This window comes from Schistocerca cancellata, chromosome 1 (assembly GCF_023864275.1).
Source record: "Schistocerca cancellata isolate TAMUIC-IGC-003103 chromosome 1, iqSchCanc2.1, whole genome shotgun sequence".
NCBI classification, from domain to species: domain Eukaryota; kingdom Metazoa; phylum Arthropoda; class Insecta; order Orthoptera; family Acrididae; genus Schistocerca; species Schistocerca cancellata.
Window position 1 is genome coordinate 834,447,364 of NC_064626.1, and position 24,942 is coordinate 834,472,305.

Genomic DNA, 24,942 nt, shown 5'->3' on the forward strand with positions numbered 1-24,942 from the left:
TGTTCTTACACGCGTATAGTTGCTTATCCTTTGTATTATCGATTTGTTGAGGATTGCTTGCTCTTGTTTTGTTACATATTCTTTTGATCCTTGTAGTTTACACCAGATGATAGAGTTTCATTATTCAGAAACTGGTCTTGACAGCTACAAAAATTTTGTTGATTCAGCATCTGTTGTGTTGTTCCTTCAGTTAAAAAAATGAAATTGTGTAGTTGCGGCTGCCCTACAAGAAGAACTCTTTGTTACATTAAACTAATTACGAGACTACGTTCGTCGTTACACATTCAATGGTTACATCAAACAAATCAGATAACTGTGACTTGTCACCTGGAAGGATCGGAATGATTATAACATTTATTTTAGCATCGAATTTAACATTAAGAGAATGAAAATAACGGGAATACTACATACAAGTTGTTATCTGTAAGCAATACACCTTATGAAGGGCACAGACCAGAACGAAGAGTAATTGTTAGCGGGAGTGGAATCTGTCTAAGATGTTACGTGTCGCCAATCGTACCAGGAAAGAAACAAGGCTTCATACTCTGTTTCTTTGCAAAGTACACTGGGAACAAGTGTTTTCGGTTCCATTTTCGTTGACTTTCTCAGTGTCTACTATTTTGTTCAACGATGTTAGAAACTCCAGTTCACAAAGAGTATTGAAATTCATTCTTCAAAACAGACCAATCTAGGTTGCAAACACCATAAACCAAGACCAGAGGCACCACAGAAATGTGTCGGTTTTCTTGAAATGATTTATCAGTTCGTTCTTAAGCTCTCTGCTGCCTGTGGGTCATTTCGAATGATTCACTATTGTCCAGTCCACCCGTAACCTGGTGCTTTATGCTTTTGTACTGCATGTTACTGATTCGTGATATGATCTATCCCGATGGGGAGGATAAAGTAATACTCATTTATTTTTCAATTTGATATTCACAAAATTTGACCAACATTTTCACATTTGTAAAACCGTGATTATTCACCTATTTGATAATTATTTATCGTTATACGTAGATTTCCGCTACAAACATTATCTACGAGTCGCGCACGTTACACATAGTAGCTTATACTTTTCATACGCATACTGATTCATTTAGAGCCACTTATAAGTTTTTGTTTGAATACTAAACATCAGGGACTGTCACAAAATTTTAACTTTTGAAATGTTGTCCTTGATATTTCACTGAAACCACTGTCTTTTCTATGTGGTATATTATTACGTGTGGTTGTTCGTCTATGTTTCTATAGGCCAATGCAAATTTTTGTTTAGCTAAGGGCTCATCAGCTTTTGGAATGACACTATGTCGTGGCAGTGACACACTGTTTTAAACTAAAAAAGTATTATCCACATTTAAGTCGATGGCATGGAATCAGAGAGCTGCATATCAACACCACAACATTTCTGACATAGAAAAATACTTTTCTCAGTGAATAAAAGACAAAAAATATAATAATGGAACACGAAATATATTTCAATAGCAAGCAGGATTTGCCAGAAATACAGATATTCGTTGACTCACCTAGCACTAGGTCTGAAGCCTTTGGGACAGACGCAGTGGAAGGAACCCGGAGAATTCACACACAAGTAGCTGCACCCACCGTTGTTGAGCTCGCACTCGTCCACGTCTGAAACAGCAGTCACATACGGCATAACGTTTCTAATAGCGTGTCGTCCCGTCCAGCAACAAAACAAATGTGTATCACTTAGCCATATCGATGGGAAATGAACTTAGATGGTAAAATAGAAAAGACGCGTTGCAAGATGCAAAGGAGTGCGAGTCTGACCAACACAGGCGTCTCCACGTTGCCGGAAGCCGGTCTTGCAAGCGCAGGTGAAGGACCCCAGAGTGTTGACGCACAGCTGCTGGCATCCGTGGTTCGAGGACAGGCACTCGTCCACGTCTTCGCAAGTGCGACCGTCAGATCTGCGAGTAGTAAAGAGAAGACCGTATCAATCTTCGAACGTTGTCCTTTTTATTTTTCGTGAAGCAACTTCACACAGAATTCTAAATTGTGAAACAATTCAGATTTAAAGTATTGCTATACTTCATGAAGATCAAAACAAAAATGAGGAAGTGAATCAAAAGTCTTGTAATGAGATACTAGAAAACACTGAAAATTCGTAGAATTTAGTGCAGTCAGTGTCTCCTTTCTTTAAAGGAGAAGCCCACACACGAATAGAATATTTTCCCTAAGTTTTTCACAACAGATGCGATACGGCACGCTATAGACATTGGTGAGAAGTTTCCAGTTTGCGCAGCAATCGCAAACATAGTGTAGCTAAGGCGAAATAAGGGGAACCAGCCCGCATTCGCTGAGGCAGATGGAAAACCGCCTAAAAACCATCCACAGACTGGCCGGCTCACCGGACCTCGACACAAGTCCGCTTGGCGGATTCGTGCCGGGGACCAGGCGCTCCTTCCCACTCTGGAAAGCCCTGTGTTAGATCGCTCGGCTAACCGGGTGGGCACCTCATGCATTACTAGTAGTGGAAAACTACACTGAAGGGAAAGAAGTTACTACGCCTGAAGAGACGACTCGATTTTGACCCGATGATGGCACATGCCACGTGGGGGATAGTACATTTACTGTTGTGTACTTAGTTCCACGTAGTCAGCGAGTACGCAACTTTCCCACTAGAGCGTGTCCCACTACGCACAACAGCGCAGGCGCTGCGCTCGTCCGTCTCCGCACTACGAGATGGCGCTGCCATAGAGACGGACCAAATTCTGCATCTGCCGATCCGCATATTAATATGTAACGCAGCCAATGAGATTGCTGCTAACGTAGAACCTTTTCTCCTCACAGATCACACTCGCGCAGTGGTACATGAATGCGTGAGATATTATAACAAGTGTACAGACCTCCGATTAGTCACCCTGCATTTGTCTGCACTAGTCTGTAACAGTCTGCATTAGTCTGTATGAGTTCTACATTTGTCTGTAGCAGTCTATAGTCACATTTCTGTCTGCACCTAATAAGATTACCATATTCCTGTACATAGCCATGAGGATAAATGTATAGACACTTTTGTCAAGTATCAGAGATACATGTGAGAATAAGATTAACGTACCAATACCAAAGGAACTTCAGATTGTCAACTGTAAATAGCATCCAGAACCAAGTTAAGTAATTTTTATGCTTGTTATTATTTCAATAAACGTGTGTGAAAATTAATCAAGTTCTGTTTAAAGTTGATCACTGTCAATCTGCTACTCTAAGCGTGCAAGTGGCATTTCTATCGTCTGAACTAACGGCAGAAGATACGATAAGTCCACGAGACATATTGCTGACACTCGACTACTTCGTTAGAGCTACAAGTCAAATAATCTGATGGTGTGTGTACTGAAGGTCTCACAGTACGCACACCACATTTACTGATAAAAGTTTCGCCGGCCGGGGTGGCCGAGCGGTCTAGGCGCTACAGTCTGGAAACTTGTGACCGCTACGGTCGCAGGTTCGAATCCTGCCTCAGGCATGGATGATTTTGATGTCCCTAGGTAATTTAGGTTTAAGTAGTTCGAAGTTCAAAGTTCAAGGTGACTGATGACCTCAGCATTTGAGTCCCATAGTGCTCAGAGCCATTTGAACGATTTGATAATGGTTTCAACGTCGTCCCTAAATAGATAGGGTAGTTGTATAGCTACCAGAGCGCCATCATTGTCTACCTTTTAAGAGGGAATCTTCTCAGCCAGAAAGCTCAGTTTGGTGTACACGTGAGCAGCAATCAGGAATCCACATCACAGAGAAGCACTCGTGCTTCCTACAGCCAAATGAGCCCGACTGAAAGGGGTCAAACTGTGGTCTTCCGAGTGGCGGGATGGCCCTTTGGAAGAATTGCTACACAAGTTGGGCGTGCCGCGTCAGTTGTGCAATGATGCAGATATCAGTGGCCACGTGAACATTCTCGCACCCGTAGATGAGTTTCTGGACGTCCATGCAACATAAGGCGCCCATCAGGATCGTCGTATTATTAAGGGTGTCACTGGCAGACCGTACAGCTACCACAGCACAAGTAAAAGGACTTGTGAGCCTGAACGTGTCAACACGAACTGTTGTTAAACAGTTATTAGCAGTGAGCCTACGGGCACACACATCTGTAGCTTGTCTTCCACTCACGCCACACGCCTCGACTAGTGACGTAGGAGGATCGCTTGAAAGATGGGATGGAGCGCTGTGGTATTCGGCGAAGAAAGCAGATTCCGCCTGCACGCAAGTGATGGGCGTTTGCGCGAACGACTTCGACCTAGTGAGCATTGTCTCGTAGAGTGCACTGATCCAGTACTCACTGGCCACGCTCCAGACCTTATGGTCTGGGCTGAGATCAACTACAACTCTCGTTCACCTTTGGTATCTCTGTAGGGAACGCTAACCAGCGCATATTAAACTGATGTGCTGTTCCAAAAGGGTAATATGCGGCCACACAATTCATGTGAAATCAATAGAAAGTGCCAGAAAGCTAAGAAGAAATGTCTGCATGAAAAATGTGAAGAAATCGGAAAAGAGATGATTGTCGGAAGGACGCATTCAGCATATGAGAAAGTGAAAACAACCTTCGGTGTAACTGAAAGCAACGGTGGTAACATTAAGAGGTCAACAGAGAGCAGATACCTGGAAACAGTAGATTGAAGGCCTCTATGAGGGGGAAGATCAGACTGATAGAATATAAAAGAAACAGGAGTCGATTTAGAAGAGATATGGGATCCAGTATTAAAATCAGAAATTAAGAGAGCTTTGGAGGATTTAAGATCGAATAAGGGATAGATAATATTCCATCAGAATTTCTAAAACCATAGGGCGAAGTGGCAACATAACTACTACTCACGTTGGTGTTCCGAATGTACGAGTGTGTCTGTTGACATACCATCTGGCTTTCCGAAAAATATGATCAATTTCGAAGAGTGCAAGACCTGACAGGTGCGAGAATTATCGGACAGTTAGCTTAACAGCTCATGGATCCAAGTTGCTGACAAGAATAATTTACAGAAGAATGGAGGAAAATTGTGGATGTACTGGAGGACGATAAGTTTGGCTTTAGGAATGGAAGAGAAATCAGAGAGGCAATTCTGATGTTGCCATTGATAATGGAAGCAAGACTAAAGAAAAATCTAGACACGTTCATAGGATCTGTCGACTTGGAAAAAGCGTTCGACAGTGTAGAATGGTGCAAGATATTCGAAATTCTGAGAAAAAATGGGGTAAGCTTTAATGCGTGACGGGTTATACACAATATGTAAAAGAGCCAAGAGGGACTAATGAGAGTGGACGACCAGGAATGAAGTGCTCGGATTAAAAAGTGTGTAAGACAGGGATGCAGTCTTTCGCCCTTACTGTTCAATCTGAACATCGAAGAAGCAATGATGTAAATAAAAGAAAAGTTCAGAAGTGGAATTAAAATTCAAGGTGAAAGGTTATCGATGATACGATTCGCTGATGTTACACGTAAATGACAGAAACTACAAAATCTGAGATGGACTGTTGTCTTAATGGTAGAGGTAATGGGTACAGCCTGCATGGTTGCTAGATTTCACCAGAATACAGACCAGTATTAATTCACAATTAAGGATGGCAATTCAGATTGTATGGACATGAGATTACAAATGAAGATGGCACAACTAACGCATATGTCCTCAAGGTCAAAGGGTCACGATGATAGTAGTCCAAAACGCCCTATTGAAAACTGGAGCTTAGTAATGATACTAACTGTTTCCCAAAAGATCAAATGGCGGCGCTACAGCATCACAATCCAGGATTGTGGAACTATGGTGTCACAATCCAGGAAGTATGTCCTGTGGCAGGCCTGCATCTGCCACCATGAATTATTTTTATTAGATGTCACAAGAGTGGCAGGATGTCCAAAACACTGTGGGATACTAAGGGTGATTCATTATTGCACAGTGGTAGATAGCAGATCTAGTTCACTCCTATTTGTGAAAGACATTTTAAAATAAAGTACATTCTTAATGGTTACAAGTTACTTTGTGGAGGTGCTGAAGCTCATTTCTTGCCACAAACAATTCCATTATTCAGAAATCTGTCTCCATCTCATTCTGTCACTAATTATGCAGTCCACTTTTCCAACGAAAAGTAAAAAAATAAAATTACATACAAAGTTCACAGCCATGGGAGATTTCCTATCACGCTCCATAAACACAACACGTACATGCATGGCACATAGGTTGGTTGTACGAAAACTGCAAGTATGAGCTTTTTTCCCAATTTCACCATTAACTCCGTATAAAGATCTATTACATTTCAAAATTTCGCATGCTAATGCGCACTGTAAGAAAGAGAAAAGAATACACCATGAAGGAAATACCCGAATGGGACGGAAATCGGTAATTGTGATGTACATGTACAGACAAGCAAATTATTACAATTTCAGAACAATTGGATAATTTGTTCAAGAGGATGAGCTTCACAAATTGAGAAAGTCAATAATGCGCTGGTAACCCTCTATCTCTTATGAAAAAAAAAACTTTTGTGCTTGTCACTGACTGATAGATTTGTAGGATATCAACCCGAGGGATACTGTGCCAAATTATGTCCGATTGACATGTTAGACCATAAAATCCCGAGCTGGGGGAGTTCCCTGCCCATTATTCTTCAAACGTCGTAAACTGGGGAGAGTTCCACCGAAGTTGCCGGCCAAGGTAGGACTGGCATGCATGAAAACAAGCAGTACTCCGTGTGTGCTCTGAAATGTAGGCCGTGAAAAGCAATGAAACAAGATGCAGAATTTCATCGATGTACCGATGTGCTGCGAGGGTACTGCGGATGAAACCAAGGGGACCTGCTAGGAGATGAAATAGCATCCCAGACCATCACTCCCCGCTGTCAAGCTGTATGGCGGGTGACTGTCATGTCGGTATCCCACCGCTGTCTGGGGCGTCACCAGACACGCCTACGCTGGTCGTCGGGACTTATTTCGCAGTGGGACTCATCAAAGAAGATAATTCTACTCCAGTCAATGAGACTCCAGGTCGAAGACGTGTCTGTACCTGCCCCAGAGTGTCATGGAATACCAGACTAACTGCCGCCCGCCATACAGCTGGACAGACAGGAGTGATGGTCTGGGATGCTGTTTCTTTTCACTGCAGGACCACTTTGGTTGTCATCCGCTGCACCGTTACAGCACAGCGGTAGGTCGACTATATTTTACGCCCCGTTTGATTGCCCTTCATGGAAAACCATGCCGGGTTACACTTCAGCAAGATAATGCCCGGCCGCACAAGGCGAGAGTTTCTACTCAAAAACCCTACCTTGCCCAATAAAATCACCGGATTTCTCATTAGTTGAGAACGTTCGGAGAGTAATGGGCAGTGACGTCCATACCTACAACACTAGAGAGAAAATCGCCTCTATTCCGCACTATTAAAGCTGTCAATGGCTCAGATAGAAGTTCAGTAGGCAGCAACACAATTTTTTTTATTATTTGCCCGATAACATTAAACGTCCGACAGGTACCGAACAACTCCTTCCATTCCATTGATGAATTTCTGCTTAAAAGCTAGTAGCCAGAAAAACATTGTAGTAGCATGAGTAGGACTAAATAATATATTCATTGATGTTAACACTAATCATGCGTACATATTCTGTAAACGACTCGTTCTACATCACATCGATAAAAGAAAGTTTGAAATTGTCTATGGTACATGCTACTGACTAACTTTGAACGAACACTACCAAGACATTGCACCAGTATATCCGTCCTTGTCGGATACGTTGATTAAAATTTCATTCTTATGCGAGCTTATTTACGGTACTCAGAAAGGCCATTTTTGCAGACCAAAAAAGGTGTGATTACAGGGCGGTTACAATGTGCGTCTAACGTCACTCGAATTTCTTAGGTGGAGATAATATCAAGCATGCGTAGAGGTCGTGCTCGTGCTAGCTGCGCCGTCTATCGGAATTGGAGAAAGGTCGAAGCGTTGCTTTGACGGACATCATACCGATAGATCTCATAGACAATTGGCTGTAGTGTTATGACAGCAGGGAGAATAGCGACGATAAGGACACAGCATAGCAGTGCGATGCGAGGAGCGTACACGGAAAGTTCCGAAGGCGCTACATTGCGTGAAGTTCGTAGAATCACTCGATTGGGCAAGACGAATTGACGGATCAAAACAGCTAAAATTCGGACAGTCGTGAACAAATTACTGGAAGCTAGGTTGAGATTCCGAGTTGCTAAGCATTGTTTACTGCTGAAACCACGCCACAAACAACAGAGATTATCGTGATGTAGAACCAGAGTCGATTTGGTCATCAAGTGGCAATCAATGGTTTTCAGCGACGAGTCTCGCTTCAATTTGTGGTGGCCAGATCGATGCCAACTTGTGCGTAGAATACCGAGTGAAGGATCACAGGATTTATCGATTGTTGAGACCCTTAGCTTTCCAACAGCAATCATAGTGTGACGAGTTGTTCAATATGACAACAGGATTGATTTGATAATTGTTGAAAGGACGCTGAATGCTCGCCAGAACGTGTCAAGGATGGTAAACCCTATTGTAATTCCCAGAAGATAAGAGTGTCAAATGACACCACAGACACCTTGAGGATTGTATAGATGCTTAACTGGCTTCGCCAGTCTCCTTGTTTGTCACAGGTATAGAGTGTCGGGGATGCGATAGAATGATTTTCATACTGACCGCCAGTCAGCAATCATCATGAACTGACGCAGCACATGTTTCAGGAAAGGCAATAGTTTATTCAAGATTCCATGTGCAAGCAGTTTACTTACAAGACTATATTCGTGTCCATCTGGGGTGACAGTGAAACGATTCCACTTCTCGCCTCGTTTCATTGACACGTTAACGCGAAACTGACATGTCATATCCAAAGAAAAATGCATTGCATATATGGATGTATCGATGTTGCACTGTCCTGCGTAGCCCTTTGGATCAACAGGTAGCTGGACAGTCGACATGACTCACAGCTAAAATTCGGACAGTCGTGAAAAAATCACTGGAAGCTAGGTTGAGATTCCGAATTGCTAAGCATTGTTTACTGCTGACACCGCGCCACAACAACAGAGACTATCGTGATGTAGAATCAGAGTCGATTTGGTCATAAAGTGGCAATCTGTGGTCTCTTTGATTGCGGCGGCCAATCAGACGAGTATTTTTATTTTTTTTCAACTTAGTTTGTGTTTCGTTGTTTCTCAATGGTCTTAAATGTAATTCTACTTATTTTGTAAAAGGAGTATATTATTGGTGAACCTAATATCCATGTAACTGTTTTTCCGACACTTCCTCCGTTTTCCTCAACCAAATGCTCATATAAGATCACGATACGGAACAGGCCATATCGTGAACCCATGCCCACTTTAACTCAACTGCCATTCGAAAATACTTTTCATATTCCCCGACACAAAGAGTATTGTTATTCAGGGTTTAAAGGGTAAAAGTGCAGATATTTTTATTGGCGTCAGAGTACAGTTTACCGAACTACATTACATTAATATTTACTTCATCAGCAGACTAATTTTGTGGTAAGCTTCTATGGGACCAAACTGCTGAGGTCATCGGTCTCTAGACTTAGTCACTACTTAATCTGACTTAGACTAACTTACGTTAAGGACAACACACACACCCATGCCCAAGGGAGGACTCAAACCTATGACGGGGGCGAGCCACGCGAACCATGACAAGGCGCCTAAGACCTCGCGGCTACTCCGCGCGGCTGCAGACTAATAATTACAGCTATTAGGAGTAGTGTGTTTTCAGGTTGGTTAGTACCTCCTAGTACATGTGGCAAGACCAAGCAGTTAATGGTTATTTCGCCCTGGGAAGCAGGTCAGGTGTTGAAGCGTGGAGGTGTGGAAAAGAACGGTTAGTCTATACTGACAAGCGTAATCCGTTTAGTGCTGCAGTTACGACCCTGCAGAAAACGTAAGGCAGTAATTTATATGACGTGTTTGCGGGAAGAATGCCAGATGCACAAAAAAAAAACTAATGCAATGAAGTGGCTACATTAAGGTACCAATGATGACAATATTTGCACTTACACCACTAACAGCCTGTATAATACGTGACTTCCCGCGTTTTCAGGCAGTAATCATTCAGGAGACAGATGGAAAATGAAGATATTGACCCAGCACTCGCTACAGACCATCTCGCATCAAATGCCTTAGAACAAGATCGTTTTATATTAAGCAATTATAAGTGATGTACTTAAGTAATTCTCAGAGTTGTTATAGAGTATACAAACTGCACAAACATGTGCATGTTGCGGACCATTTCCTATAAGGAGATCTTCATCACACTACCCGCACATCCCTAACTAATTTATTTATTTATTGGACGAAACAGTCATTGTCACACTTTGGGCGCTAATGACCATAGAAGTTTTGCGCCCAAAAACCACAAAAAAAAAAAAAAAAGTCATTGTCACGATCAATCATTTGCTTCTGTCTGTTTTCCATTGCGCTTGTAAGGGTTACCTACTGTCGTCACATAAATAACAGCAGATGAATAGTTACTTGGGCCTGCAGGGAAATGGCTGTAAACAACTTGCAAATGATTCTAATGTAGGCTGCTAAGTTGCGAGATTTCTTAAGACGACAGTTGGGTTTCAACACATCATTCTTATGTTCGTTTTCGAGGTTAGGTAAGAATAGAATGTAAGTTCCTTTATGTAATAACCGATTGTGACGATCTTTCCACACAGTTTGATTGGTATGAGCTGGTGGTTTACGGTGTAACACTTTCAATTTGTGACACTGCACGAAATATTAATTACACAAGTAAGACAGTAGACTTTGCTTGCAGAACAGCGTACAGATGCAATACGTAACTTAATGTATGTGGTTCGAATATTTGCCGCCTTGGTCATTCCATATAATCATTGAACGGATCCAAGTATCTACCTCGATTTATTTAATTTCTGTGTATGTAAAATACAACAAAATGAAAGCAGTAGACTATCTTGAGACTATTTTGTGTCATTGCTCTTACTGCTGTTTCTGAGCATCTTCATGTCCATATATTCGGTGACCTGCTCCCTTGGGGACAACGTATTGTCGTGGTATATTATGTTGGTCATAATCAAGATCTGTACTGATAGTACCTTCGCCAAATGTATAATGACCCAACACAAACGGGGTTTGGCTCAGAATCCAGACCACACTACACAATGTAAGTCCACACCCTCGTTCTTGTGCTTTTTGGAAGCCTCTGAGTGGATCTATTAGATGTATGGCTACTGCAGCTTGTTAGAAATCTATCTATTTATACAAATCACAGTAGCCCGTTCGATAGACAGTAACGAACATGAAGTCTTGATTCAGCCCCAGTTTGGTACAGGCTCCTCGTCAAATCACTCATGATGGATCTCATTTCATATTTTATTGCTCCTTATTCTTTTTAGTTATTGGGAAAAGCAACGGTAAAGAAAGGCTTTATCAACTCCTTTAGTTCCCCCACACGTTATGTGGAAATCGTACTCAAGTCCACCTAAAAAGAAAAAAAAGCGGGGGTGGGGAGACCAGAACGACCATTCAGTGTGTCGATAGGCATGTGACAGCACGCGTATCTAATTTGTTCCAAAACGCCGAGTATAAAAACTGAATTTTGTGGTGCTCATACATTGTGTGCCAACGGCCTTGCCGCAATCGTAACACCGGTTCCCGTCAGCCTTCATATCACCGAAGCTAAGCGCTGTCGAGCTAGGCTGGAACTTCGATGGGTGACCATCCAATTTGTCGAGAGCTGTTCGCGAGTGGGTTGCACTCAGCCCTTGTGAGGCAAACTGAGGAGCTACTTGATTGAGAAGTTGCGGCTCCGGTCTCGTAAACTGACATACGGCCAAAAGTGCGGTGTGATGAACGCATGCTCCTCCATATCCGCATCTAGTGACGCCTGTGGGCTGAGAATGACCCGATGGTCGGTCGGTACCGTTCGGCCTTCATGGCCTGTTTGAGGAGTTTAGTTTTATTTCGTACCTTGTGCTCTTTTCGTGATAAAAAGGGATCGTCAAGAGTTTTGGATAGCTCTTGGGCTGGACACCATTTGTATATTAAACAGATGGATCGTCTTAATGTTAGTATCCTACAACAAAGGGTCAAAGTATGAATATTATACACGTCGTCCCGATTAGGCAAATAGAGCAAATCGGTTGGTTCTTTTTGCGTTTTATGTGGTCTACGGTGGACTTGATGGCACTTATGGAGGCACCATTAGTTCGTGGGCAGTTCCTCGGAAAATCCCACGAAAATAGTCTCTTCTACTATATGTTCGTCGTCATCAGCAGACCAAAACCAGGACGCGGATTCCAAGGCGGCTATTCACAGCAAATGGCTGAAATCTTTACGATATATATATTCCTAAGATCCCGGTCTCAAATAATCTTGAAGCTTTTGCCTGTATCCTTATCCGTTTCCAAGGTACAGAGGTTCAAATTTACCCTACCTATTCGGTAAAATCCGGTATGAGGCGACATATAAATAATAAATAACACCAGAACATTGCTCAAAAATTCTAATAATTCGTTGTTTAGGCATTTATCTAAGAACCATCTCCACAGTCTTTATCTGTTATGGAGATGCACTAGAAATACTTGTTTGTTGCAGTGGGAGTAGAATGAAAAGAAAATGAAAGTGAGCGAGAGGCAGTGTAATGAGAGACGGAGTATACGACAATGACATAGAAGAAGAGAGATATAGTGACAGTTAGAAGAGAGAGAGCAGCAGGATGAAAGGAATGAGGTATTAGTAGAGAGTGCAAGAGGAAGACAGTGACAATGAGAGGAGAATATAGTAGTAGGACGGAAGGAAGGGGACTATGCTACGACACAGGATAAAATGACACAGAGACACAAAGAGATAATGACAATAAGTTGAGCTGAATGAGTGAGTGAGAAATGGCAAGAGACAGTGGATGAGCATGAGTGACCTACAGCGATGGTTCAAAATGGTTCAAATGGCTCTGAGCACTATGGGACTAAACATCGGAGGTCATCAGTCCCCTAGAAATGAGAACTACTTAAACCTAACTAACCTAAGGACATCACACACACCCATGCCCGAGGCAGGATTCGAACCTGCGACCGTAGCAGACGCGTGGTTCCGGGCTGAAGCACCTAGTACCGCTCGGACACCACGGCCGGCTACAGCGATGGACTAGCGGGTGTGAGTGAGTTACAACTGGGGAACATTGTGGGAGTTTGAGGTGAGTTCTATGTTGAAAAAAGCATGATTATGTTCGCAAGTCAAAATTTTTGAGAAAATTGTTACAGGTGCTGAGGAAGGTTGCGTGAGGCAGCTGATTCCCCACTCTTTAGTCAGTGTTTTAAATGGGGGCTTATTCGGCTATTTTATGCTGCGGTAGGAGCCTTTTCCCGCTGGTACATAAAGTACCTGAAAGGAATGTTTATCAAATACTTGGATGGGGGTGCATGTCAGTATTGTGACGGAGGATTTGTACTGAAATACGAACCCGAGTACGAAGCCGGCGGGACACTCGCAGCGGAAGCCGCCGTCGGTGTTGATGCAGCCGTGCGAGCAGCCGGTGCGGCCCGGCGAGAGACACTCGTTGAGGTCGCAGGAGCGGCCGTCGCCGGCGAGCACGTAGCCGTCGGGGCAGGTGCAGCGCGCTGCGCCGCCCACCACCTCGCAGGCGTGCGAGCAGGGCTCCGCCAGGCTGTAGCACGGGTCCGCGCAGGTGCGCCCGTCCGCCGCCAGCGTGCCCCCGCCGGGGCACTCGCACCGGAAGCTGCCCACCGTGTTGACGCAGCGGTGCGAGCAGCCGCCGCCGCCGCCGACGCCGTCGGGCCCGCATTCGTCCACGTCGTTGCACTGCCGGCCTCCGTCCGAAAGCGCGAAGCCCTCGGGACACTCGCAGCGCACGCCGCCGCCGATGTCCACACAGTAGTGCGAGCAGCCGCCGTTACGCACGGCGCACGTTCTGGAAGCCCTCAGGCAGGTCTGGCCGTCCGACGAAAGAGTCCAGTCGTCGGGGCACTCGCAGCGGTAGCTGCCCGCCGTGTTGACGCAGAAGTAACTGCAGTTCCCCCTCTCGTCGCTCTCACACTCGTCGATGTCGATACAGTGGTGCCTGCCTCCGTCGAGTTGGAAGCCCTCCGGACATTCGCACCGGTAGCTGCCTTCCGTGTTGACGCACCCGTGGGAGCACAGAGCCCCTCCACCTTCCGAGGAGTTCCCGTGCGCGCATTCGTCGACGTCGCGGCATTCGCGTCCGTTCTGTTCCGACAGCCGGTAGCCTGGGAGGCACTCGCAGCGGTAGCTGCCTTCCGTGTTGACGCATACTTGGGAGCATCCGCCACCTACATATTCGTCGTCATCATCGTCGTCGTCGTCGTCGTCATCCTCGTCGTCCAGTGCGCATTCGTCCACGTCGTGGCACGTGGTCGGAGTCCGCAGTTCGTATCCATCTGGACAGGAGCACTCCACTCCAGACAGGGTACTGCGGCAATCGTGGGAGCAGCCGCCGTTGTTCACCAGGCACTCGTCCACCTGCGGGACAGCATCGCACACCAAAAGAATCGAGTTTTCTCTTCGTTTCAAGTTTCATCTATCCTTAGAATATTCTACTGCTACAATTTACATTTTAGAAAGTGCTTTCCTGTGTTTTTACTTCCATTTTTACAAAAATCAGCTTTGTTGATATGAGAGCTATTCGAAAAGTAAGGTCAGATCGATCGCGAAATGGAAACCACAGAGAAAATCCAATGATGCTTTACACAGATGTGTTGAACAACGTCTAGTATGTTATGTTATGTTAACCGGGGTGCTCCGCAGTGGTCCGCAAACCCACGACGACTACCGCAGTCCACCCCACCCCCGCCACGGACCTAACCCTATTGTGCGGTTCGGTTCAAATGGTTCAAATGGCTCTGAGCACTAAGGGACTCAACATCTTAGGTCATAAGTCCCTTAGAACTTAGAACTACTTCAACCTAACTAACCTAAGGACATCACACACACCCATGCCCGAGGCAGGATTCGAACCTGCGACCGTAGCAGTCCCGCGGTTCCGGACTGCAGGTGCGGTTCGGTCCGAGGTGGACTCCCCCATGGAACGTCTCACACCAGACGAGTGTAACCCCTATGTTGGCGTGGTAGAGTAATGGTGGTGTACGCGTACGTGGAGAATGCGCAGCATTCGCCGACGTAGTGTAGCTGAGGCGGAATAAGGGGAACCATCCGCATTCACCGAGGCAGGTCGAAAACCGCCTAAAAACCATCCACAGACTGGCCGGCTCACCGGACCTCGACACAAATCCGCCGGGAGGATTCGTGCCGGGGAACGTCTAGTATACTCGTCGATCTCGTCAAGTCGCTCTTTTCAGCTCTGGGCGCAAAGTGAGAAATTAAACAAGCCTGGAAAATAGTATCTCCGACCAAATATGGATGCCTGTGAGAGGTTCCGCCAGATTTCATGCAACCCCTCACAACGTAACAGTCATGCATTTCCTTCTTCTTGCCAGTTCTCGGCGGTACATTACGAGGATAATGAGGACGCTTCTGTAGCGTTATCGACGGCAAGTGTGTGAACACTCATAATGCAACCGGGGCTTAGTTCTCCCTGATTTTCATCTCAGCTCCCATGATCCGCTGGATATGAAGACAATATTTTGGCACAGACTACAAGCTGCAACTCTGGCAGAGTTGGACCACTTTCTGTAACATGTAAGTTGTGAAGTTTACTTTTTTTTTTTTACTTCTAGTAGCATGTTTGAATAGACTGTCATGTAAACTTAAGTACTGAGGCACTTAAAATATAATAAATACGATAAAATGAAAATTTACATGATTGTTCCATCTTACCTATAGGTATATGGGTGAGATGGAGCAGTGTATTGCGAGAGATGGGCCATATAAAAATGGCGTTAATTAAAATTTCACATTTTTATTTGGAATATGTTGAGATGAATACTGAATTATACTATTAAATATTTTTTCCAAAACAATTTTTTCAGTATATTATAAGTTTCGACTGAACATTGGCCCGCATCTCGTGGTCTTGCGGTAGCGTTCTCGCTTCCCACGCCCGGGTTCCCGGGTTCGATTCCCGGCGGGGTCAGGGATTTTCTCTGCCTCGTGATGGCTGGGTGTTGTGTGCTCTCCTTAGGTTAGTTAGGTTTAAGTAGTTCTAAGTTCTAGGGGACTGATGACCATAGATGTTAAGTCCCATAGTGCTCAGAGCTATTTGAACCATTTTTTTTTTAACTGAACATTGGCTTTTCTAATGAATTGTTAGTTTTGTTCAAGCATTATCCTGTCTTTCTCTCAACACAGCAATTACACTTATTATCAAATGCTGAACATCACTCATGTAACCATCGTGAGGAGAAAAAATGCTTAATTCAGTCATCATTGCCGTTCATCCCATTCATCGAGGTTATTTTCATAATCTTCTACAGGGTCTGCATCTGATGCATACATGAAATATTAGCAATTTTTATTTTTGTGGCTTCCTAAATCTGTTTCTCTCTTCAAAAGTACTTCTCTTTGGTGATCTTTTTCTGCTTTTTTCCTGTTTCTCTCTTCAAAAGTACTTCTCTTTGGTGATCTTTTTGTGCTTTTTTCCTGTTTCCTATCTTTATTAGAACTCTTTCTCATTATGTTTTCTATATTTTGAGCAGAGTTTAGCCCTTTGGACAGAGCTGCTGCCTTCTTCTTAAAAGTCATGGTTTCATCAGTAGCAGGAACAGATGATATTCTTCCGGAGGTTGTGTCTGTTTTGGCATAAGAAAGTCAGATTTGAGGTTTTAGTCGCGGAAGCTTCACGTGAAGTATGAGTGGAGTCGAAAATTTTGTCAGGGAAGGAATTTCACTTGTGCAGTAATTATTTTCTATTGATGTGCTTGTGATCAGTAGGTTTTTTGATGGGCTTAGAAGTGTCTGGTTAACCTGTGTGTGAGATTCTGCTCTTCCATTTGTTGGTACAAACGTATTTTCCAACAAATAAGCATAGTCGTAGACTGCAACCATTTTGAGTGGGATTATTTCACACACCTTGAAGCAAATTTATTTGTACTCCATCTCTCTTGCATTAAAACGTGTGGTCTGTCTCTCGCGGATAACGATGGCCCATCTCTCCCGCTTGTCTGATAGACTTCCATCCGCAGTAAGGGAAGTCGGTGGCCACTTAAGGTTACTTTCATACCTACACATTTGTCAAGTTTGCACTAGAAAAACTGCTTCAATATTGTACAAACTTACTCTTAAAACTAAAATCTGTAACGGTGGAACTTTTTGGCTTACCACAACAGAGAATGTGAGTTTTCTCGAATTAACATGAAAATGACAGCAAAACTTTTGCACTATGTTTTTTCACAAAATAGTTCTCTCGCAAGTAGCGGGAGCGCCTTTCCAGCGGCGCATTTGTGAAATAACGCGACTGGTTCTTCTCACCCAGCTGCCAACCCTCCTGGACTTACCCTATCACTGAAGAGAATTGGCAGGCAGTATAGGCGTATGCCTTCTCCGATGATGATACTGGAAAGTTCATAGAATGCTATGACAAATGTCTTAGTCGGTTCGGCGACTCTGTAGAGAAGTAAATGAAAGGTGCAGTTAACTGATAAAAATGAATCATCTTTGATTTTCACTGTGGTTTCCATTTCGCGACCGATCGGACCATATTTGTCTCAGTACGTATGTCATTACAGAAGAAACAGTGTATGCTGAAACTATATTAAGTCATGCGGGAATGAAAGAATTACCTAAAACTGGTTATTATCGTTATGAAATCAAGTAAGTTCGTTATTTGTACGAATAAATGCTCCTAATGCAGCTTTCAAATTCACCTACCCGAAATCATGGAACATACAGAATTGTCTTATCGGCTTCATATGAAATGCGAGCTGCTAATGCTAAAATTTACGAGAATATCGTGGTAAATATTTCAACAAGGTCTTCAAAACCAATGTACAGTCTCTGACAAAAAAAAAAGAAAAAAGAAAAAAAAATTTGCCCTGCAGCCGGCCGCCGCAGACAACACGTCCGAGTAGCACACATACGGCGTTAATAAAGCTACCCACTTCTCAGACTTCTGCGTTAGATGAAAAAGTTTCTGTACGAATTGGCCTCTGTAATAAAAAACTGAGTAGAAGGATAAACAAACGAACTTAAACGGATGTCCTGTGACGTCCGCAAGGAGCAAACACAACGATCAAGAACGGAAAAAAAAAGAAAAAGTGGTTAGCGTTGCGCGATGTAGTTGTGTGTCCGGATCAGCTCCTTCCTTCATTTTTTAAAACTGCATTTCCGATACGTACTAAAGTTACCTGGCTGATGTAACGTCAAACATAATTTACTTCAGTTTCTAACAAACCAGTTGCAGCCATTCTTTCCAGAAACAGAACAAGAGATCATGGCGGCCTCAAGATCAGAGCAGTTAATGCTCTAGAGTTTTCTCGTCGCCCAGTGACCACCAACCACCGGCTGCACGTCACACACCACTGGCTGATCGACACCAGCCACAGTCCGTCCAGTTGATTCCGATGTCGCGAAAAATAAAATTGTTTATCATTTTTAGTTTGGAGGCGCCGTAGCTTAGATAAATCGAACGAACAAAGTGCAATAACACAACAAGCGATGAGTGCGTTCGTCAAACGTCATTTTTTATTTGTAGTTCTAGTATTTGTCTGGGAGTTACGTACTGGATTTTTCATACCTAAATGTTATTCGTAGAATAGAGTCGTAAGTGGAAAAAATCCAACATTTGCGACTTACACTGACGTGACAAAAGACATCGCATACCTCCTAATATCGTGTCGGACCGCCTTTTGCACGATGTAGAGCAGCAACGTGACGTGACACGCACTCAACAAGCCGTTGGAATTCCCCTGCAGAAGTAGAGAGCAATGCTGTCTCTACAGCCGTCCGCAACTGTGAAAGTGTTGCCGATGTAGTATTTTATGACGAAGTAACCTCTCTATTATGTCCTATAAATGTTCGATCGGATTCATCTCGGGCAACCTGGATGGCCAAATCATTCACTGGAGTTGTCCACAGTGTTCTTCAAAGCAAACGCAAGCGATTGTGACCGGGTGACACGGTGCATTGTCATCCATAACAATTCCATCGTTGTTTTGAATCATGAAGTCCATTGATGGCTGCATATCGTCTCCATGTATTCGATAAAACCATTTCCAGTCAACAACTGATTCAGTTTGGCTACAGGACCCATTCCATTCAGTGTAAAGACAGCCCACCCCTTTATGGAGCCACCAGCTTGCATTCGCCCTGTTGATAGTTTGGGCCCATTGTTTAGTGGGGTATGCGCCACACTCTAACCCTACCATTACCTCTCACCAACTGAAATCGTGACTCGTCTGTCCACGCCATAGTTTTCCAGTCGAGACCAACCGATATGGTCGCGAGCTCAGAAGAGGCGCTGCTTTCAACAAGCGCACTCGTGGTGGTCGTCTACTGCCATGGCCCATTAACGGCACATTTCGTCTCGTTTTCCTAACGGACACGTACGGTTTTCCTAACGGACACGTTCGTTGAACGTCCCACTCTGATTTCTGCGGTTATTTCACTCGAACCTGCGACCGTAGCGGTCGTGTGGTTCCAGACTGTAGCGCCAGAACCGCTCGGCCACACCGGCCGGCAAACGCCGCTCCCCTCGGACGTTAAGTGAACACCGTCGCCAACTGTGTGGTCTGTTGTGAGGGATAATGCCTGAAATTTGGTATTCTCGGCACATTATTGACAGTGTGGATCTCGGAATACTGAATTCCCTAACGGTTTCCGAAGTGGAATGTCCCAATCGTCTAGCTCCAACTACCATTCCGCGTTCAAAATCCGTTAATTCACGTCACGTAGCTACAAACACGTCGGACACCTTTTCACATGAGTCATCGGAATACAAATGAGAGCTTTGCGAATGCGGTGCCCTTTTATACGCATTGTACAAGATAATATAGCCATCTTATACGTGCAATATCGCTCCCTCATGACTTTTGTCACCTCAGTCACTTCGGGTAAAATAGAGAGCTAAAGACAGCGGAAGCAGCTCGAAAAATATCGTGTGTAAGGCGACCGCTATCGGAAAAATCAAGCGAGAAAAGAATTGTTTTCCAAGAATGATCGTTCTGGCATGAATGATTTCCCAGTTCAGGAGGTCTCGGTTTCCACATGTGATAAAATATGACCTTCAACCAAAGTAACGAAAATCAGTTATGTAACCACTACTGAATTTTCGTTTGAATGAAGTAAGCTTTCCCTACAAGAATTCCTATGCAACACAATTATTGGTAAGGAGTTGTGAAGCCTTTATGATATTATGAAGAAATTAACTATTAAGGCCTAACAAAAGCAAAGAGCAATTTGGAAAGATAGTATTTTCCATTTGTATTCATAACAAGGGCAATGTGCACTACAAACTGCTACTCAGGGATGCGTCCCTTGCATTTGTTGCCAACAACTGGGATGCCCTTTGGTTAAAGTGTAAAGAAAATGAACAAACAAAACAGCACTATGAAACCTGTCAGCACTATGCTCATTTCACAAAACATCTGTCCACGTATTTGTTTGGGAAATCATCACTCATGCACGTACACCTCTGGACTTGTGTCCTCAAATATTTATCTGACTTGCTCCTTATCACAGAACCAACAAAAAATGCCATTATGAGCAAAAATGCAGTTCAAACCTGACTTGACAACGTCTTTAATTTCAGACCATTATAATGTTATAACGAAAATCGATGTTCATAAAACAGACAATTTGCAACGTAAGTGTGCATCAATCGACATTAATTAGTAACATATTACACACTCTGGACATCGGAATGGTCTGTGTTTACTTGTTGTCCCTTGACATGTTGATGTAGTATGGAAATGTGGCAGGTAGCGCAGATTTGTAAAGAAGCCTAGTTAATAAATTATTTAGTGTCACAATTTCATAAATGAAACTGTGTATTCGCAAAAATGTCAGTTATGTCAATGGAGGCAGACAAAGGAATTATCAGATGCGCAGTGTTGTAAGTTTTCCACCTTGAAACTATGAAGTACTGAATGTAGCGAGAAGACTTATGATGGAGAAGCATTCTTAAAAGAAAAAAAATTAATTTTCGATCTGGCTGGTTGTAGCTTTGTCACAGAACAGGTAATAAGCTGGCCTACTTCAAGAGAGCAATAAAGAGTCAATGCAGCCTTAACCTTAGAGCGGAACCCCGTTACCTCAGAGATAGCGGACAACTGCAGCATTCATCTCATTCATCTCTCCCTTATTGCTCTTGTGGTGGATAGGACAGATAAATTGGAGTGTAAAGGATAATGTTAGATGCAGTTTCTGCATGGGACAACCTTCCTAGACTCAATACCATAAACTGATAAATTAACGTACAAGTGAAAAACACTGAGATTATTCAATGGAAACGACAAGAAAATATTGAGTGAGCTTAGAACGATAACTCTTTGTCATCCTGGAAATAGCTCGACGATTACGAAGTTTCCAAGCATATTCTGCACTGTTGTTAAGTTTCAGCTATTCTACCAACGGGGAGAATACGTTCCAACACTCAATGTGTTTCTCGAGTGGGCTTATAAGGAAGTATATCTTGCACTGCAAAGACGTGACTGCCAAGAACTGCAATGAGTAGAAAAAATGGCAACATCAAAAGTAATTAATGTAGAGTAATGAAATTATTGGAATGAATTTGTCTAGGTGACATATTTAAGTGATTAATATTGCAAGATCATAGGTTAATACTTATAAGCCCGAGATAAGCCATCACAAATGGGAAATGGTGGTACGTTAGTAACCAGTGTTAACTACCAAACTGTTGAATGCAAGAATTCAGACGTACATGAATAGTGTTGTACAGGTGCCAGATATAAGTTTATGGAATGGAGTTCCATGCCTGTTGCACTTGGTTAATCAATAAGGGACGGTTAATATATTTTGTGGATGACACTGGAGTTGACGTCTGATGATGCCTCCTTTGTGCTCGATTGGCGATAGATCTGGTGATCGAGCAGGCCAAGGCAGTGTGTCGAAACTCTGTAGAGCATGTTGGGTTACACCATCAGTATGTGTGCGAGTGTTATGCTTTCGGAAAACATCTCATGGAATGTTGTTCACGAATGACAGTACAACAGGTAGGATCACAAGACTAACGAATAGTTCTGCAGTCAGGAAGCTTGGTATAACTGCTGCTGCCGTAAGAAATCACGTCCTCGACCATACCTCCACGTGTAGGTCCAGTGTGTCTAGGCCGCAGACAGGTTGGTTGCAGGCCCTCAATGGCCACCTTCTAATCAACACACGACCAACACTGGCACCGAGCGGAACCTGCAGTCATCATAAAACACAAGAGATCTTCATCCTGCGCTCCAATGAGCTCTCGCTTGGCAACAGTGAAGCAAATGGCGGTAGTTTCGGGTCGGTAAGGCATCTGACTCGGAGCTATCCTTGAAGTAACCGATTTGTTTACAGTTTGTTGTGTCATTGTGGTGCCAAATGCTGCTGAAATTGCTGCTGCAGATGCAGTACGATGTGCCAGAACCACACTCTGAACGCAGTGGTCTTCCCTCTCGTTGGTGCCACCAGACCATGCAGAGCCCGGTCTTCTAGCGATTGTACTTTTCGCGACTGCCGCTGCCAGCAGTCATGTACAGTGGCTACATTCCTGCCAAGTCCTTCAGCAGCGTCGCAGAGGGAACAACCAGCTTATCATAGCCATATAACTCGACGTCATTCAAACTCAGTGAGGTGTGGATAATGGCGTCTTTTTCGCCTTGAAGACATTCTTGACCAACATCAACTCACTACGTCCAATGTCAAAAGTAACGATCGCTCGCAGTCGTTAAAGGGTGTATTTAAAACAAACCTGATTGGCATTCTCATAGTGGCGCTACTAATGCCACTCTTATGCGACTAAAGGGCGACTCATTTATGACGGCGGCCGAGTTTAGGTTCGTTTTGCGCATCCGACGTCACAAAACACAGTCAGCTAATGAACAGAGAACGACGTTGCCAGAGCTCGACTGCAGTGCAGAGCACGGACGAGTGTCTTCAGTTTTAGAAACGTTCAGTCATAAATAAAGTAGTTGAACAAAAGCAAGGTCTTGATAGCAGACTTTCTTTTATAGAAAGTTTGGAAAAAGCATTCTTTATACCAATTGCTTCATATTCTATTAATTAATTAAACCAAACAAGCAATAAGCCTCCTAATTAAGGCGATAGCAAGGAAAGGTGTTTGTTTCATTCTCACTAACTGCTTTTTCGCAATAAAGAACAGCGGTAATTGTTTATTTCCTATTGCACTTCGATGAAACGTGAGTAATTCATAATCATACCAACAGTGTGTGTGTCGGTAGTTTGCATGACATTTTAAAGCCCTCCGGAAGATGTATAGAATGGCGAGCTGCGTTGGCGTAATGGTTAAAGTGTATGACAGCTAAGTGAAAGGCTCTGAGTTCAAAGCTTGGTCGGTGGTTAATATTTTCTTTATTTAAAAACAATATCGAAGTGTCTTACTTCACGACTTTTATTCGTTTGAATGTAATTTTTTGAAATTTCTAGTGGCAACTAAAATCAACCATACGGAAAGATACGTTATGGGCTTTTACCTCTGCAAACTCTTCAAAATTTCGTGCAATGGTTTACTACGTCTAATGCTGCACAATAACTGCGTTGAACATCGAAACAAAATTAAGTCATTAATGGGGGAGGGGGGGGGGGAGGGGAAAGGTATCAGTCAAGAAGATGTGTAACAATCAAATTTTTGGGCCAAATAGTTTTTGTGAAATCGAATGATAAAGTGTGTCAAAGCAGTCGAAATACCATGTGTCTGCAAAGGCGAACAATGCAATGATGACAAAATCGCGCACATCGCGGAATGCGGAGAGCACGTCTCTGTAGCAGCGAAAGAGTTAATGCGGCCGTGGTGGCTTTACTTCATAAACTGCGCGCTCCCCCCTATACGTAAGTTTGCGAACTATACTATGGCGCTGCTTCTCTTGGCGCGTACAATTGGCAATGTTGCAATCTCCCGCTTCTGGGCGGGCATGCGCGAACCGCCAAGAAAAAAGAATTGAACTATAGTGCGAAATGTGAATAGGCATCATCTTTCAGTTGTAGAAACACGCCTACCAACTTTCGTTTACGTCGCACAACTCCTTCCTGGTGTTTCGATGTTCTTCCCGTCAGTGTAACTAGCCTTAGGGAACAGCGTGTAGTTATTAATAATCCTCAGTTGCACTAACTGCAAATTGAATATCATAAATCAATAACTGTCACAAGGTAAAGCAGTTGTTTTCGGAACTTGGAACACAAAACGTTAACAATAATGTGCACAATAAGTCACCTTTAAGCAGAACTATCTTTCAGTCGATAATCACTGAAATGATGAGAAGTATCATTATTCATAATGATTACAACGTAATCAAAGCCGATAATTTGTCAAAGAAAGTAGAATGCGCCTATATCGAAGGGCTTAATTTCCAGTATGCTTAGAACAAAGCAAAACAACGCCGAGTTCTCAAAACTCATCTTACTGCTTATTTCTGTAATTGCAGAGACTACCCTTACGCTGCTGATTTACGACGCTAAACTGCCACTACTAGCCATATGAATATTATAGTAATCTATAGGCATTGCTCATAAGGAGTCAATTCTCTGCGCCACTCGTAAGGCGCTACATAGAAAATCAGTATATGTTGCCACTAGGGGAATGGCTTACTGACGATGATCGCTTCTAAAGAGCGGAACTGCTAATGGTGAACAAAAGTTGGTGGGTGTGAGCTGTAGCTGCTTTCCAGAAATGCCAGTGGTCGCTGTGTTCCTGGCAGGCGTGTCCGCAAAGGAGCGATTTCAATTACATTTGTTGTTACATGCATGTGAGGCTACGACCAATGAGCGTAGTGGACACGGGATGTTACATATGTACTGTGCAAGAATCTGGGTATTTGGGTTGGACGTTAAGCATGCTCAGAAAGCCGAAGCGGTTACGGCGACCGTTC

At 43.6% G+C, this 24,942-nt stretch overlaps 1 protein-coding gene across 1 annotated transcript in view; it reads right to left on the bottom strand.

Moving 5' to 3' along the window:
• The window catches only part of LOC126106674 (fibrillin-2-like), a 174,949-nt gene that overhangs the window by 66,634 nt on the left and 83,373 nt on the right, over window positions 1–24,942 (bottom strand). Inside the window, exons 8-10 of the mRNA XM_049913079.1 lie at window positions 13,437–14,473; window positions 1,786–1,925; window positions 1,521–1,626 (exon numbers count right to left, since the gene is read on the bottom strand). Coding sequence (XP_049769036.1) covers window positions 1,521–1,626; window positions 1,786–1,925; window positions 13,437–14,473 — 1,283 coding nt within the window. The remainder of the gene's footprint in view (window positions 1–1,520; window positions 1,627–1,785; window positions 1,926–13,436; window positions 14,474–24,942) is intronic.